Source organism: Antrostomus carolinensis, unplaced genomic scaffold (assembly GCF_000700745.2).
Source record: "Antrostomus carolinensis isolate BGI_N321 unplaced genomic scaffold, ASM70074v2 scaffold9957, whole genome shotgun sequence".
NCBI lineage: Eukaryota > Metazoa > Chordata > Aves > Caprimulgiformes > Caprimulgidae > Antrostomus > Antrostomus carolinensis.
This window is the reverse complement of record NW_010328028.1, coordinates 24,039-41,877: the sequence shown is the minus strand read 5'-3', so window position 1 is coordinate 41,877 and position 17,839 is coordinate 24,039. Positions and strand designations below refer to the sequence as shown.

The 17,839-nt window shown below is 36.4% G+C and overlaps 1 protein-coding gene across 1 annotated transcript in view; it reads right to left on the bottom strand.

The window, feature by feature from the left end:
• Positions 1-13,145, bottom strand: part of LOC104528166 (guanine nucleotide exchange factor VAV3) — a gene marked incomplete at both ends in the record, with an annotated part of 68,153 nt that extends 55,008 nt beyond the window's left edge. Inside the window, one exon of the mRNA XM_029085986.1 lies at positions 13,029-13,145. Coding sequence (XP_028941819.1) covers positions 13,029-13,145 — 117 coding nt within the window. The remainder of the gene's footprint in view (positions 1-13,028) is intronic.
• Positions 13,146-17,839: the final 4,694 nt, after the last annotated feature.

Genomic DNA, 17,839 nt, shown 5'->3' with positions numbered 1-17,839 from the left:
GCAGTGATGAAGAGCAAACAGTAACTAAGCAGGGGAAATTAATTTAAACATTATGTGCTGAGAGCATAATAAAGTAGAAACGGTCATACAGATTATGTTCTTTAGGTATAAGGCTAAAGCAAGGAAGAACACAGGCCAGCACCAAAAGCCAAGCGTGGAGGAAGGAAAGTGGTAGCTCTGCAGTCCAGAGCCCGTGGTGAGTACTCAGAATGGTCTGCTCTGCTTTCCCACTTCGCCACCTTCCTGCATCTCATCCCTCATCTCTTCCTATTCACTTTAATACAGACTGATAAAATATTGTCCATGTTACTTCAAAACTAGCTAATTTTAAGAAATCCCAGTGAAGCTATAAACTGGAAAGCATGAAAGCATTTTATCCTACACATGCCCCATACTTCTGAACTTGTACCATGGGGGAGATATACCCTGCTACTGCTTTGTTAAGGTGAAGCTTGCAAGTAGCACCTTTTCCTAGTGCTTAGGAGACTACTCAAGGCACAGGTCAACGACTCACTTCCACAAGGGAAACAGACATGAGGAAACACCTAAAAGCTCTCCAATTTGAATAGGAACGTTCTCATGCACTCCCATTTAACTCCGCATCCAGCATCAGCATACTTAGCACTGCTGAACAGATGGTTCATCTACTTAATAATACATACAAAGGCAAGATTTAACAACAGTCTGGTGGTGGCTCCTACAGATTCCAAATTTATGCCACCCACTTGTGAGTGGCAAATCTCCATCAAAAAAAAAAAAAGTAAATGTGAATTACTCTGTAAAAGTTCAAAATCAAAGTACATACTATGCTTAAGTTCCTAGTAATTGAGCCCTTTCACCAAGTTTTGGATGATACTACGTAATACTTGCTAGAAATAGGAAAATTACATTGTCTTTCCTACATTCTGAAAAAATGAATTCATAAAATTAAATAAAATGGAATATAAGGAAAATATCTGCAGAAAGTGAGACAATACTGTGATTTTTATTTAGCTAAAATCAGATGCCTTGTCTAGAACTCACTTTGTTAATCACAAACCACATGCTAAAGCATGTTAATAATATTAATATAAATAAAAAATATTTATCCTAATTTAAAGCAACTGTGTACTAATTTGGCCAGGAAAAACCTGTTTGTTTTCTAATTAAGGTAGAAGCATGCTTTAAACAAACATTTTTGCCACAAAATATGCAACTGAGAAAAACCATCTTATATCCAGTCTCCATCCAGCCTCCAAGTTAGCATACAAAAAAAGGAGACCTCACCACTTTGAAAATGGTATGATGACATTTCTAATCAGGTTGTTTAAGAACTTTCATTAACTTCACTGAGCTAATACTTCAAGACTCATAACAAAAGTTGTTTCCAACACCCAGACTGTTTCCCACAGTCAGTCTGTGTCCATCCACTTCTTAGGGTACTCCGGTTGTCTAATCTTTCTTTTCAGCCAGCTGAAAAACTCTTAACAGAGGTCCTCCCCCTACCCAAACCAAAATACATTAAAACTCAGTCTTAAAATAAACCCAGAACTATGTCACTCAACAATATTTAGTATACCAGAATAAGCTGTAAGAGAGGTTGCCATATACACAAGTGATTCAATCTCAAAAGATGGTTTGGGTTTTGGGTTTTTTTGGTTGGTTGGGGTTGGGGGTTTTTTTGCATAAAAAAGTGGTGACCAAGAGGTAAGATAAAATCATAAGAAACTGCAACAGCCAATATCTTAAATGCAAAAGAAAGTGATCTCAAGGGAAACATACACAGCTGTTCCTGGCTGGCTATTTGTTTCAGACAGCTGTGAAATTTCCTATTCATTACCTATCCAAGCAAGGAAAGCATTTAAAAGAAAACCTGCAGATTTAAAAAAAAATAAAAAATAAGATTGGTCTCACTCTTTGTTCCACTGCTTTTGAAGGGACAGCTCTTGAAGGCAGGAATACACTGTACAGGATCATCACACCACATGCAAAATACAACCTCTTATCAGGGCTTTGATAACAATAATATTTATACAACAATTAAAATACAACCTCTTATCAGGGCTTTGATAATAATATTTATACAACAAATAGAGCCATAATTATAATATTTAGACAACAAGTAGAGATAACTGGACAGTGGCTGCCGCAAGCTTGGCATTGTTTCCTTTCCTAATGCCATGTTTTGATTTGCAAATCTTCTGTGAGGTGATGGGTGATGTCACCTCCCCAAGCCCAGAAGCAACTCTCAAGGTATGTTCAGGTATATCAGTCAGAGGGCATACAGCTACTGCTATGCCTCATACTACTGAAAGATTATTCTCTTTTCACCTGGAACTGCAGGAGGAAAAAGCTCCACAATGTACTACCAAGTCACTGTGACATCAACAGCACCTCTGCTTCACACTTGGAATTGCACTATGAGTTTTGGACAACAGGTTACTCCAGTGGAGGCTAAACGGTAAGTTGTGGAAAACTCCCCACCCCACCAGTGAGACCTACATTCCAATTTTTAATCTGCTCCCCTGAAAGGGCACAGGCAGTAACTCCTCCTTCAAGTCATTTACATATTTTGGTAAAAACTGGATTATATAGAACACTGAATCACTCAGCTAGTATCAATTAGCCCCTGCAGGAAACACACATCATGTGCTTGCACAGTGACACTGACGTATTTTTGCTCAAGTCAGTTCTACTTTAGAAACACTTTAAACCTTTCAGCATCTTAAACGTGGATTTTTGGGGAATTAAATATATTTACAAGAACTAGCTTTTAACTGGTTTTCTTCAGTAATTCTGCCAAGTGTCCCTCACATGTTCACAGAACAAAATGGTTTTCAGTAAAGATATATGCAGACCTATGTACAACTCTCATTTGGGCATTTTATTTTATTGAGATTAAAATTTGCATTAAAAGCATGCTCAGAATAACATCTTCCAAAAATTCAAATAATACACTTTTGTCAGCTTCTTCAGCACCACACTGCATTGTGCAGTGTGCCTGTGTTGCTATTTCATATCAAAGGCTCTTTACAGGCAGGTCTTGAGACCTACGCTGGCATATTACAGCGTAATTTTACATATTACATTAATTTTACATATTACATTAAACTGTAATTGGGTGAAATCCAAGAACTGAATTAATTGTAGAGGTCAGCAGCAGCTGAAGTGTGTCATTTTTATTAATCATTTTATTTGACAATACTTTTAATTTCTTCTGTAATATTGCTTTCTACTTAGCAACTATCATTAGTTACAACTGCTTTTAAACAGGTTCCCAAGTTTATCAGCCAATACATTCATCATAAAATTTTACACTGAATTATTTAATTATTGAATGGTTAATTTTGGCAATTAAATCCTCAGTTTTCAACCACCAGCATTTCACCTTTGAAATCTCATGAAGAAAGCCATGACATCTGTTTAATGGAACTTTACCAAACTTCACCAAATAATTTAAGATCCAAAACCTAAGTTCCAGCATTTCTGCTGTAACATGTTTTGATCAAAACAAGAAGCTATCTCCACACTTAGTGTTTGCACAGAAAGATGCATTAATTTTCCCAGGAAGATAGTCTTTATGATCTCTGTCACCTACAAACAATATATGCTTTTCAGATTTATAGATAACTGTTGAAATACACTCTTCTGACTTATTTTTCCATTACCAAACTATTTCAAGTATCCATCCTTTTCAAAGGCATGCAGTAGCTGTGCATCTGACATTTATTCATAACCCAACTACTGTGTCAGAATGAAAAGCAGCAGAACAATTCTTTATTAGCAAATGCCTCTCTAGGCCTGTCATAGTCACCAACATGTCAAGCTAAAGCCTTCTTTTTGTAAATTTCGTAAACATTTCTCATTAACTCGGATCTGTTTCCTTCTTAGGAAACACTCAAGCGTTGTTTCCTAGTGCAAACCATTGACTACAGGTTTCACTTTCTATTGAAATTGGACAGAAAAAGCAGTGAATGAAATGATGACCAATCTAGCTACCAGAGCATTCTTCAGGCTAAACCAACCCTGAATTTTTAATACTTACAAAGAAACAAGCAGCAACTACTGACTTTCAAAATACATTATTATTTTGGACTTTTCACTTGAGTACACTTCTGCTTTACATAGAACTACCAACCGTAAACAACTGGCAGGTGGCTTCTCCCTTGCCTGCACAAAGAGGAAGACTTTACAGACTGAGCAGAAAACTCACAGTCTGGCGTTCCACCAGCATACTAACATCTCCCCGGTCTGGCCCCACAACACCGTTAGCAGCTAGTCTTGGAGAATGCTTACACTTGCTTGACTAACTCTTCACAGGAAATCCAAAATTGCATAAGAGGTGGTTCAAGCTACCATCTCCTCACAGTTTGAGTGGTCCAAGTCTCTCTAGTGGAGGTTTTGCACAGACACTCTTCAATAATGTTTTAAACTCATATTATATAGACAGAGGGAAGCTAGGAGACATCTTTCAGTAAAATAAAAGTTTAGTTATTTCAAATCATTCCCAGGAAAAAATGGGAGGAAAAAAAACAGAGTAATTACACTTTTGCTTACTTTTTTACATTGAAATGGAGCAAAGAAATTCACCAACTTTATTATTTTAAAACTATACATAGATAATGTATCAAGTTAAACGAATTGCTGTTGTCATCACTAATGCATACAACAAAAAGTCATTTGGCAAGCAACATAGGCACTGATAAGTATTTTAAGTTGCTTACTTCCTAATATCATTCTTGTTTGTTTGGTTTTTTCCTGTTTCTTTGCCTGTTAATCTTTGATTTTTATCAAGATGCAGCCAGCTAAGATTCAAAGTGAGCTGCAGGAAACAATAAGAAAAGCAGGTAATGGTGCAAAAACATTTTCTAGGTAATTCGTAGTGTTGCTCGTGTCAGTCTCTTGGTCAGACAAAAGGCCAGGCACAGAGGAATGACACTAAACATTAGGAAGAACACAGTTTACCATTATCATAGTAATTAAGCTACATTTGTTGTAATCAAAACTCTTCAAGGACAGACCAGTAAGAAACTGAATGCTTTCTTATGTGGCTCCTACACAAAATCACTTCCTATTTTAAATCGGGTGCCCAGTTTAGTACTACTTTTGCATAAGCATCCTACTGTATCTTGAACATAACCTTATGCGGCTTATTTTGAGACAGTCTTTTTTAATCAAAGATTTTCTCAGATTCTATTCTAACAGTCTTTATTAAAATCTCAAGTAGACAAGTAGAAATCAAATATGTCAACTGGGTTAATTCAAATAGATACAAACCTAGAAAATACATAGCAGAAAAAAAAAGGTAAAGACAAGTAAAACTAGGAAGGAGCATAAAGGCCCAACAAACATAAGTGATAAGGCACACATTAAAGAGCTGAATGAATACTTTTACAGTAAACACAGCATCAAACAACAAATCATTACGATACATTCCTTAAATCCAAAGGAATGTGGTGGCACATGAATTTTTCAACCAGAACAGCAGACCATTTTTGCATGCTAATTAAGCAGGCTAAAGTGCATCTACACTAAAACACCTTGTGCTGCCTGTTGTACCCTATTACCTAAAAATCTGGAGATACAGTACCATTTCAATACAGCAAACAAACACACAGACTGTCCTCTACCTGCTCATATTTAAATACGATAACCAAAGCTGCTCTGTTACTTCGTCTCTTGCCATTATTTAGTAGTAATAGTGGCTTACTTCTTCAGATACAAGAGTAGCCAAGTGTTCAAAACAACCCACCCAACCCTTTAAAAAGGCTACACTTGAGTCCACATGGATTAATAAAACATTAGATTTTAATGTGACTGTTACAAGCAGACAGAAAGTGTAGTTCAAACGACTCATGAAGTTCTCTCCCTAGAAATATTAATATCAATTCTAAACAAAGAGGAGACAAAGCAAAGCCTGAACATGACTTGCACTGGCACAAGTCTTTTCTCATTATTTAAAAAAGGATATGCAGTCAACCATGTCAGAATGTACTGTTACAGAAAATTAGTATATAAATGAAGAACATAGATTTAGATCAGAAATTGAGAGCACCTTAAAAAACATACGCTCTCATAAAACCATCTCTGAACTCAATGAAAAGTCCAGTCTGAGACTGCTATGAGGTAGAATTAATTAAAATAGGAAAACATCCAGGTAGTTTGGGCAGCAATAAATGTTAATGGTAAAATATTAATTGTTGCCACAGATGTTAATGTAACTTTGTTAAAAGCCTTAAAGCTCATAGCTCTGTGGATCAGTTCAAGTCTTCCCTATGTAGGCTGTGTGAAATTCATTAGGAAACCAGAACAAATGAATACACCAGGTTTACCCAATTCCTGGCTAGGGAAATAAAAGGCAGATATGCAGTGGATGGTCTTCCCCAGAGCTGAAATCACGCAGTGACACTAAGTTCTCTTTCTTCCCTTCATCACTTCCAAAATATAAATGGAATGAACAGGAATAAAACAGGAAAAAAAACCACAGGGAATCTCCCTCATTACACATTGGTGGTATTTTTAACTCAGAATCTATGTCAAGCAGACATGGGGAATATCAGGAGAAAGCAAATGTCCTCCTAGCTCAAGAGGCAGAGGATCACTGAGTAAAAATTGTAGAATTCTTTAGCCCTAAAACTGCACCCTACTTCAATCTCTAACTTGAATATTTAATTTGCACCACTGATGACAAAAAAAAAAATAGAAGTGTGTTGGTCCAAAAATCACAAACCAAGCTCTTGCAAGCTTAGTAGGGAAAAATAATCTTGCATCTTAACAAGATGTGAAATTCAAACACAATTTGCAACAGGCTTTTTAGGCTGATCTCAAGCCCATTTCACATGGTAACAGGAAATATCAACATGACCAACAGACTCGGGTAACTGCGATAGCCCTACACTATTTGTTTCTAGATACATTATATTTTTATGCCTATGTTATTTTAATCTCAAAATCCCCAAGCAGAGAGAAGAACAAGCGGAGAAACCAGGCAGCAAGAAGGATAATCTAGGTCAAAGTGGGAGAAGGATTTCCTTAGAAATTAACTACACTGCAAGCATGACAGCATGGAACAGCTTATACAAATTGTATTTCTATTTCTCCTCTTCTCTCTCCTCTTCCACTGTACTAACAGAAAACTCTCATGCTTTTCCTCTTTGAAAACATCCAGGCTTTGCAAAAGAGGGAGAAACAAACAAACAAAAAACACATTTCCTATCCTTCTTAGAGGGTGAACAATTTCACTACCACAGAAAAAAAGATATACACAAAACTTCAAAGTTCATATAGACTACATCTGCAAGTCACTCATTTATTGCCTTCTCATTTTAGTTATAGTTTATATTTGTGTTACTTTGACCAATATTTATAAATAATCTTAACAACAGAGAAACATGCTCAGAAACTCGTTTTTATTCCCTTATATTAGCAGTTTCTCATTAACCTTGACTTTCCAAACCTGGTCACATTTGCTGAAAAACTGAACAGAAGCCTACCTTATATAAGGACTTAAAGTCTTCTGATCCTTCCAAAACGTCCCAAGCACTCCCTTGATGAGAATTTTTCATTAATGATCAAATACTTGTGGTATGTTCAACACTTTGTGATGTGGTCAAAAATGAAGATTATCATTACCACTTTCATCAACTGGAAGCAAACATTATAACTTGAAAAAGTTATGACAAACCTTTAAGAAATTCATGAAGACTCATTTGGAAAGACCAGTGAGGTGATAGTCCACTAATATTCTGTCACAAGAACATTCAAGACCATCATCAGGCCTAAACATACAAGCTCATGTAGAAGCTATAAGCTCATGCTAATGGTTTTCGATTTACTGAAGTTACATGGCTAGCAATTTGTCCAGACTCCTTGGTGATGATTGTCGCAACAAATTATTACAGATAAGTACATTAAATTTATCTAGTGTTTGTAATGGTTTCCACTGTCACACCATGGCAACTTATTTCTGTAAATTTTCAAGGACTTTTCAAAAAGGTGGTTGATGAGTTATACCATTATTCACCCCAGTTGTTCACCCACCTCATCACTTTGCCCAAAATGATGACTTATGTTCTTTAGGGCTGGAAGTCACTTTTTGTTATGATTTCAGGGCAGCTTTTAGGAAGGCTACCAAGTGCTTGACCTTTATGTAACTCTATACAAACAGAAGTGATATCTAACAAATAAGGTCTTCCCTACATGCCAACCATTTCAGCAGTTTTGCAACAGGCTAATGTTTTCTTGCTCATTTTGTCCAAAGCATTTCCATGGAGAAGAAAGCTGAAACCTGTCCGTATCTTCTGTTTCTTCTTTCTTCCACATTCACAAGTACACATTGAAGGAGTTCAAGTGTCATTCATCCCAGACCCTTCCATCTCACTGAAACACTTTAAACGTTACAATGCTACTCCTGAAACAAAACTGTACAGCTTTTCTTGAGCATACTACTAAGATTTTCTTTTTTAATTCTACCACTAAAAAAGCTCAGAGAATAAAGACACAGAGCTCTTTTTTTAATGACTTGTTTCTACCAGTTCATTTCACTTTGTCCATTTTGATATATTTACAAAAAATATGCCATAATGTCTTGGCATGTTTCCCAATGTTTAGCAGTTTTAGTATGACTCTATTAGGTCTCACACATTAAATTTACCAAATAAAATGTAAAACAACTGAGTATTTTAATCTCAAATACTGCAGTTTTATTTAAGATCTCTTAACCATTTTTCCTCCTCTCTTCCTGGAAAGTTATATGATTTTCTACAATAACTGTTGCTCTTTTTGGTGTCTTTCATGCACATCTGCCAGATCTTCCTGGAATCTGTTAAACCTGAATACTAACAGCGCGGATTCAGCATGACTTTCTACTGCATCATAGCCCAGATTTCCTTTGCACTAAGAGAGTGACTAAAATGATCACAAACTGCATGACCTTAGTATACACACTCAGTATTTTCACAGCAGTTGCTTGCTTTCACATAAACCAGCCTTTTAAGTGTCACTGGAAAGTTAGCTACACTGGACTTGATGTTATATGCTTTTAAACAATTAGGTACTTGTTTGATTGGTAGCAGTTGATATTTGATCCTCTTGTTTGTTTTTTTAAAATCATGATCAAATAACATACGTTATTTCTAGACATCTGTTGCAGGATCCCTACTAAGGGGGTTTATGGCCATGTTCATATTCCATCAGTTGTATCACAAAAAACCCACTATATGCTCAGATATACATTGCTTAGAATATTTAAAAGCAGAGTACATCAACCTATTTTTCTGACAATATCTGGACACCATTTTCCCTGTACAGGACCTCAAATACAGCTCTCTGATGCCAGGAAGGGTCTCCTGACATCAGCAAGCACTGGAACTAATCCTCAGATTCCCATTTCTGCAACACACTAGTTGCAAACTTCCTTCAGAGAATAATCATAGAATGGTTTAGATTGGAAGGGACCTTAAAGATCATCTAGTTCCAATCCCCCTGCCATCAGCAGGGACACCTTCCACTAGATCAGGTTGCTCAAAGCCTCATCCAGCCTGGCCTTAAACACTTCCAGGGAGGAGCAGCCACAACTTCCTTGGGCAACCTGGGCCAGTGTCTGACCACCCTCACAGTGAAAAACTTCTTCCTAATATCTAATCTAAACCTTCCCTCTTTCAGTTTAAACCCATTTCCCCTTGTCTTGTCATTAGTTGCCCTTATGAAAAGTCCCTCCCCAGCTTTCTTGTAGGCAAAGGATAGCAACAATTCGTTGCGGCGTACCAAACAGCACAGACTGCTGTTCCAGGAGCGTGCAGGGCGCACAGAGCTGAAAGAACAAGTATCAACATCACTTGTTGATTCTGGCACACGGGTAGAGAGGAAGAACCTGACAACCCTGTGCTAGTGAAAAATGACTCTCCAGCATGGAATTCATAATGAAAACACTGTCTGGCACCCCGTGTGCGTGGGAGAGCATTTCATGCTCTGTCAGGAACTTAAGGCAGCAACAATGAAATTTACTGATAGAAAGGTGAGTGAGTGGGAATGGGCGAATCCTGTAGAACTCAAGGAAAACAAGTTTTACATAGTTTTAGAAAGCATGATTTAAGAACCTTCCTATTTCTGTGTAATGAAGACCCTCTTTTTTTCAAGCACAGACTCAAAATAAGAAAATCTGTGCTGTTATACTTGAAACAGAAGAAAACTCATCTTGTAACAGCTGATTTCAATATTATACAGATTATATGCATTAAAACATACTCATGGGGTTACCTGCTTCCCTGTTTCTTTACCTATTGTCTAACTATTTACATGTTGCTACTTCAGCTTCACCTCTGATTCCCATCCACACCACATACACTCTTCTTTCTCTAATCACTGAGAGATCAAAGAGTTTCTGTAAAGTGGAGCATGAAGTTCAAGTCAAATTTTCATACATTATGTCAAAGCATCTGAAAACAGCTCATTTACCTCTAGCTATTAAATGCAAGTTTCACCATTACATCAAACATTTTGTAACCAGTATTTCACAAGGCTGTTAAAAGTCTTATGAATATATATATAGGCAGTGTACAGCTGCTACTTGTACAAAGAGTTTTCTTTAAAGAGTTCAAAAACATCAGAATATTAAAAAAAAAACCAAAAAACACCAGTTTCCATCACCAGTCTGTCATCTGATTTTTCCCTTCAATCTTATTTCCTCGAAGGCACATTGTTCATTTACAGTTGACACATTTCTCCTGCTCCCTCCACTAGCATGTCTAAATAGTCATTGAAATCTGTCATATTAAGCAAAATATGCCATCATAAGAGGACAAATTCAATAATAATTTCTTTAATAATTTTCTTTTTATTTCTGTAAAATATACAGATCAGCATCTCTAAATACAGCATACTGCAACCTCCACTTGTGTGTGGTGAGCTTCCACACGAGCACGCAACGGAAACAGCTGAACAGCAGACCCATTATGCACCTAAAAGCATGCCCAACAGCTCTCACACAGACTGCACAGGCTTGTTCAATTCAGCATCTCCACCTCTGCGCAAGCAGCTGTTACCGCGCACATAGTCAGCCTCCTTAAAGAACTCCGCACACCACTGCCTTTCCAATTTGGCACTGCATTTTTACCTGGTAGCTTTCCAAGAAAGGTGACAGAGGCCACTAAAGAGAAAACATTGCTTGTAAGGACTATCACCATCACTAAAACCAAAATACCAGTAGCAGGGATAATTAGTTTATTTGGACTATACTGTGGCAACAAACATGGTAAAAAAAAAAAAAGTCTATGTCTCTGCATGCAATTTTACTTTGGAAAGAAAAATAAATACTGTGGATGAAAGACAGGAACCAATATTTTTAACCAATTATTCTACTTACATAAAAGTGTACTCTAAAATAAATTCTGTTAAGAGTGACAGAAACATATTTGTTGGGTTGAATTCAGAACCTGTTTAATGGGTATTCAATGATGCAGCAATAATAATTTGCACTGCAAAATAGTTCTTCAAAACTAGACTGTATTTTAAAAAACAAGCTGGTTATGTTTATGTGACAAAATGTGAAACTCTCAGGAATTAATTAGAACATGCATTATTAAAAAAATTCCGTGCATTAGGCATAGGTACTAAAGATTTGAAGCAAGCATTAAGAGATGTGACATTAAATACCTTAAATAAGGCATTGCTAGCACACAAAAAAACCAATACCAACAATTTTTATTCCTCTGTTTCCACAATCAAAACAAAGCCAAATCCCATTTTTAATAAGCAATACACTATATCTGTAGAAAAGTTTGCATTTTAAAAAAAGCTTTGTCTTAAGTATGATTTGTGAGGACAAAAGATGTTCAGCATAACTAAAGAACAAGTGGACTTAACAGGTTTATTTTGTCTTAAGTATGATTTGTGAGGACAAAAGATGTTCAGCATAACTAAAGAACAAGTGGACTTAACAGGTTTATTTTGTCTTAAGTATGATTTGTGAGGACAAAAGATGTTCAGCATAACTAAAGAACAAGTGGACTTAACAGGTTTATTTAGTTTTATGTTGAAAGGATTTAAAATCAGACAAAATACTCCAAAAAATAATTACATATTTTGGTTAACAGGAATCACTGAACCATTTCAAACAGTCATACTGCAGCCCTGATTCACACTTGCACTCCTACACCATCTCTAACTGTCTACTTATAGAAAGAACAGTGCATAAAAATTAGTTAGCAAAATTACCATCTCTTAAAAAAGGAATAATGTTTGAAATATACTAAATTTGAATGAATAACTATTTCTGGTGCTACTTCAAGTAATTTTTAGACCTTTTCCTGTGAAATTAGGGTAATGATACCCTATGACTCAAAAGCAGAAACCGACGTTGAACTGAACACACGCTGGTAAGGACAGATCAAACAGATATGTAGGAGGTTTTGAACAATAGATTTGAAAAAGCTTTTACATATAGAATAACTAATCATTAGCTTACAGAATATACTCCAGGCTGTATTAATTAGGATAATCACATTAACCCACCATAGATCAGTCTGAGCTTTACAGCAGGTTAAAAAAAAAGATTTTACAATTGTGTAAAAAAAAAAAAAAAAATAAAATTTACAAGGGCAGATCAGTGGGTGAATTTCAAACACCTGAGACTAAAGAAACATTCTCTGAGCCATGTCATCTTATGACGTACAAGCACCCAGGGTTTCTGATTCCACACTTTATCTGTCAATATGATTTCACTAGACAGCACTTACCCACAGTTTATCATCTTCACACATTTCATTTGCCTTTAACTCAGCACCTTTCAATCCAATTTTTTAATTTATCTATGCTTTTCACACCTTCCGAACTTTTCTACCAGGGATTTTCCTCCGCCCTTTATTAGCCCCTCCAATGTAAATCTAATTCTTCTGCTTTCTTAATTCTTCCCCACTTTTTTTTTCCCCCACTAATGAATGCTAAGCCATTAGTCACAACTCCTACACCACATCTAATGTGTGGTGAAAGTCTTCCATACTCAAGCAGCAGAACACAGGTGTTACTCAGGATATAATTAAAAGGATTCTTACCTTTCCAAAATCTCTCACATCAAACAAATCGAATGCTTCAAAAAGTTCACTTTTCTTCATCCCAAATATTTCACAACATGCCGAAAGAAAAGTCCTTATATTCTTCAAGCAAAGAAACTAGGAGAAAGAAAACAAAAAACACTAAGCATCAAATGTGTCAATTAGCAACTTGTGCTCTCACTTTGGTCACAGATTACAAAATTCACCAATATAATTATTTGTAAGTCAGCACTTCCACTGTGCTGTGATCTTCCACTGGTTCTCATTCAGCCATAAAAGCTTCCTTCAGACTCAAAAGTGTTAACCAAATTCTGAGCAAGCGCTTTGTGAACAGAAGCTGTTTTCTCTCTTCTTACATAAACAGAGAGAAATGACAATATGCTACTGGATACAAATTAGTCTAAATACAGACTTACTTTTCAGTTCTCTACAGACAGCACAGAACAAAAGAAATAAAGTTACCTTAATAAAATTATATTAATATGAGAAAGTTATTCTTCATGTATACATAGTGTCTTCAGCTGTTAAGATAAAAGTCTAGTTTGAATGTTTAATGAATGCCCATGCACTGTTTTAACACACTAAAGACATTATGAATACATATTCTCCATCTGGAACACAGGAGCAGATGAAATTTGCAATTGAGAAGTCATTTACAATTTATCTAGTGGAGACTTAAGATCCTCAAATCACCTTGAATTCTGTACTCAATCAAAGGCTAGTTCCCTTGAAGTTATCCATATGCATCAATGATCATCTGAGTCTGGAAAAGAGTAAAGCTTCTGCCACAATGCTCTCCTTATAAGGCTTTTAATGCATTTTCCTGTAGGCTATTTTTTTAAAGACCTTATCAGTACAAAAGAAAATAATTATCAAGAGCATTGCAGTAGCTAGATAGGGATAGCTAAAAAGTGCAGTATCTGTTCTTGATGACAATTAGCACCATAAGGTTCTAGTACCTTATGAGGACATTAGTTCCATAAAGATGCTGTTGTAGAGTTTTACAATCCACGGCGCAGTACAGTTCAAAAGCAAATACAATATTTATAAGCAACAGTATTTCAAATGACCCAGGACTGTGCTTTGAATATGCATTTTAAAAGTACTGATACAGCAACTCAATACTAAAACTGAGTACTGGGCTGCTCAAGGACAACACTGCATTTACACCGGGCTGGTTTTATGCTTAGTGAGTCTAGCTTGCTCAGTCAATATCACAAGCTTCTCTGGTTTTGCAATGTTTGTAATTTTCAAATCAAAACTACAAGGTTAGAAGGCTGAGAGATGTAAAACATATGTGCTGCTCCCACCATGACACTGGCAGACAGAACCAGAAGATGAGCTGGTTTGGGAGTCCACAGCTTTAAAAACAGGATGGCACATACAAAGTGATTACTGTTCTCGGATATTTTTTTTCCCCTAGGTTTTTTATTATTTTTCTTAAAAGCCATAAAGGGACGACAAGGTTTGTCCGATGCACAATATTGATTCAACCTGAATACCAATTTACTTTCTTACACTGAAATTGTCACAACCACTGACAATTTTTTTTCCTTACTGGAAAACTCAGCTGCCTTTTTAAAACCCAAGTTCTGAGTTTAGATGAGTTAGTGCTGAAGTCTGCCAGTGCAAAGAAAGCTTACGGTTGTTTATCTATAAAGAGAGCAGGAAGTTAAAGGAGAGACAGGAGCTGTCATGGGCCTAAAATCTGGCCTAGATTTGCTAGAGAGCATTTTAGTGAGTGGCATTTAGCTAAAAGAACCATTTAATGTATCAGCAGTTATGCACAAGTGAAATGCCCTTCCCATTCTGTGAAATTTCTCCAATTATTCTTAACAGTGGTCTTTTACAATAAGAGGTAAAGATGGCAGCATTTTTTCAACAAGATTTATTGGTTACTTCAAATTTGGAGGGAATTTTGTGGCATCAGCCTTTTGCGTTTAAATTATCATTACCATGAATTACATGCAAACAGATGGCAGAGCATATTTCAAGAAATTAAGTTTCCCTTAGCCCATGTGTTTTGAAGGAAATGTTAAAGTACCAACACTAAGTAATAAATTAAATTCTTTGCAATATTCTAACAGAGAGACCAAAGAAGAATCTTATCCCCATGTCCCCTTCCCCTTTTTTTTAAATACTCATTAATTCATTAAGTGGCAAAGCGCACTTAACACATATCATATGTTAAACAGACCTGACATAATTATAATCTAATATTCAATAATATGACAACACAGCAGTTACATTACATTTCTTGTAGGCTCTAGAAACCACAAACTAAGCATTTGTCAAATCTACCTGCACTTGAGATGGGACCACATCATCGCGTGTGTGCCAAATGGTGCCTTTAGCAGAATAGGCCTCCTGACAACAGTCTAACCCTCCGGCTAGTTCAAAGACTGCTCAGTGAGTTTAGTGGGGCATCTAGTGATTCAGTATCCATCAATTTTCTCTTGTAAAATGAAAATAAAGGGCTTATTACTAAACCATTAGGCTAACCATAGTAGCTACCAGGATAAAACTGTGAGACTACTAAAATCGAAAGTGTGTTCATATTTACATGCACTCATTTCGCAATGAAATATATGGGGGGGGATCTTTAAAAAGAGCTCGTTGCATGCTACTTGTGTTTTGTAAAAGTTATTTGATTATATTACCCAGAAAACTTTCAGAAAAATTTACAAAACTTTATATTGCAGTCATCTAAAGAAGCAATTTTCCTCAATGAAAACAAAGATTTTTATCGCTGTGGCTGTTGTTTGAAGAATATGAAGAAGTACAAATTAGTAAGAGAAACCTCCAAATTAAAAAAGGGCATACATGCAAAATCTAGGAAGTTCTATAAAAGATAACCCTCCTCGTTGGCAATAAAAAAAAGGCACCATCAGTCTGCAGTCTCTCATTAGTAAGTACAATCCTCAGGATATTTGGAAACCTACTATGTTATTGTGTTTCATTTTCAAAGAAAAATATTATACTTCAGCAGACCACAAGGGAGATCACTAAAGGCATAAAGAGCAGTCGGGTACCCAGTCCTCTTAGAGACACAAGCAGAGCTAGACCTCTCTCACTTGGTCTAATCTCCAAAAATTCTCCCCCACAGGAAATGTTGTCTTTCAGTACAAGAACTGGTTTCTCTTCAATAAAAGATAACATAACTTAAAAACATTCTCTTGAAAAAGTTATTGTACATAATGAGGGGAGAGTGCACCCAGCACCCAGAAACAGACTGACAAAATCACAACCCATTAGGGTTTGGGACCCTGAGAACAGTTTTCAACATTAACATCTGTAGATTACCAAGACATTTCTAAAGCACCCTAATGTTGCACAGCAGTAGTTTACTACAAACCGATAGTGTTGGCATTGTCAGGGCTGCTGAAAAGGCACAAGTCTTGTGATAACCCACTGTGTTTTCATGGAACAGATGAGAGCTTTAGTGGCCTCTGGTCCATTCTGCATGGAATTTAATTTTGTAAGAGGCATTAACACAACATTTATTGAAATTAAAAGCAAGTTTGCAAAAAAAAAAAAAAAAAAAAAAAGTATGCCACCTAAAAAAGCAGGTATAGTTTATCTAATTGGAACTGTATTTGTCTGAACTTAAAGTGGAAGAGAGCAGGCAAACCAAATTATACTAAGTTCCACAGAAAAACCATGCTGTTTTCTACCATAATGTTTGCCACTTCACACAAAAAGAAACATTTATTTGAGGCTTTTTCAACATAGTACATGGTTATGTGTGCTGACAGAAACATACAGAAATATTTTACAAAGGGTCCTGAATAGAAGTTACTAATTAGACACAAAAAGCACAGGCAGGACTGTGCTGCCCACAGGGAAGAGGGATTTCTGAAACCAGGGCTCTAATGAAGTGAAAGATGAAATGCAAAAGGAAAAAAAAAAAGGCAATTTCATATATCCTCTATTCATATAACCTTAGAGGTATTTCTCAGAAAATATATTTTAGCATTGAAGTACTTCAATGGAATAAAGGTCTGTTTGGTACAGACCATAATATTCAGTATCTAGATGTATCTTTTGTACTAAAAGCACTCCTAAGGGTGTTCACAGACCAACACAAAGAGCTCTGAAGATCTGATTCTGCCATGAGACATTTATATGAAATTCCAACACAGCAACACCAGTCAGGAAACTGAGAACTGAAAGCCCAAGAAATTACAAGTATTCAGGAAAGACAGAGTTCTAATCCACTTTCAACTTATTTAAAAAAAAAAAAAAAATACCAATAGTGGAAAAAACAGTTATTTGTATTTATTTCAACTTCCACCTCTTTTTTATTATGGCAATTTATTCACAAGCAAGGAAGAACGCTTGGGTAGCTGTCAGTTTCTTTATACTTGTATCTGGATCAACAGACATTGATACTGCATTTGGTTCAGACCACACTGAAGCCTGGGCATCTGAGAGTCTAAACAGACACTACAGGGGTCTTAAACACAAAATTGATCACTGTCCCTATGTCAGAGAAGATGGGTTTTTTCCCCAGTGTGATTCACTTTTGCTGACATTGTATATCCATCCCTTCATCACCACACTTCTCAGGCTTTTTTGCATGTTGCGTTCACAGCCCCGTGCAGACTTCAGAAGGTTCCAAATAACTGCATGAGAAGAGAGGCCAGTCACTCCTAGTTAACACCATGTAGAAGCTATGACAAAAGTGTAAAAACATTGAAAAAGAAGGACTCTGCTTAGCCAACTGTCCACTAAATCCCCATTGCCTCCCATGGAAGAAATAAGGCCTATCAATCAGGGAAAGCCCAGAAATCTTCCTGTCCTATTCCTCC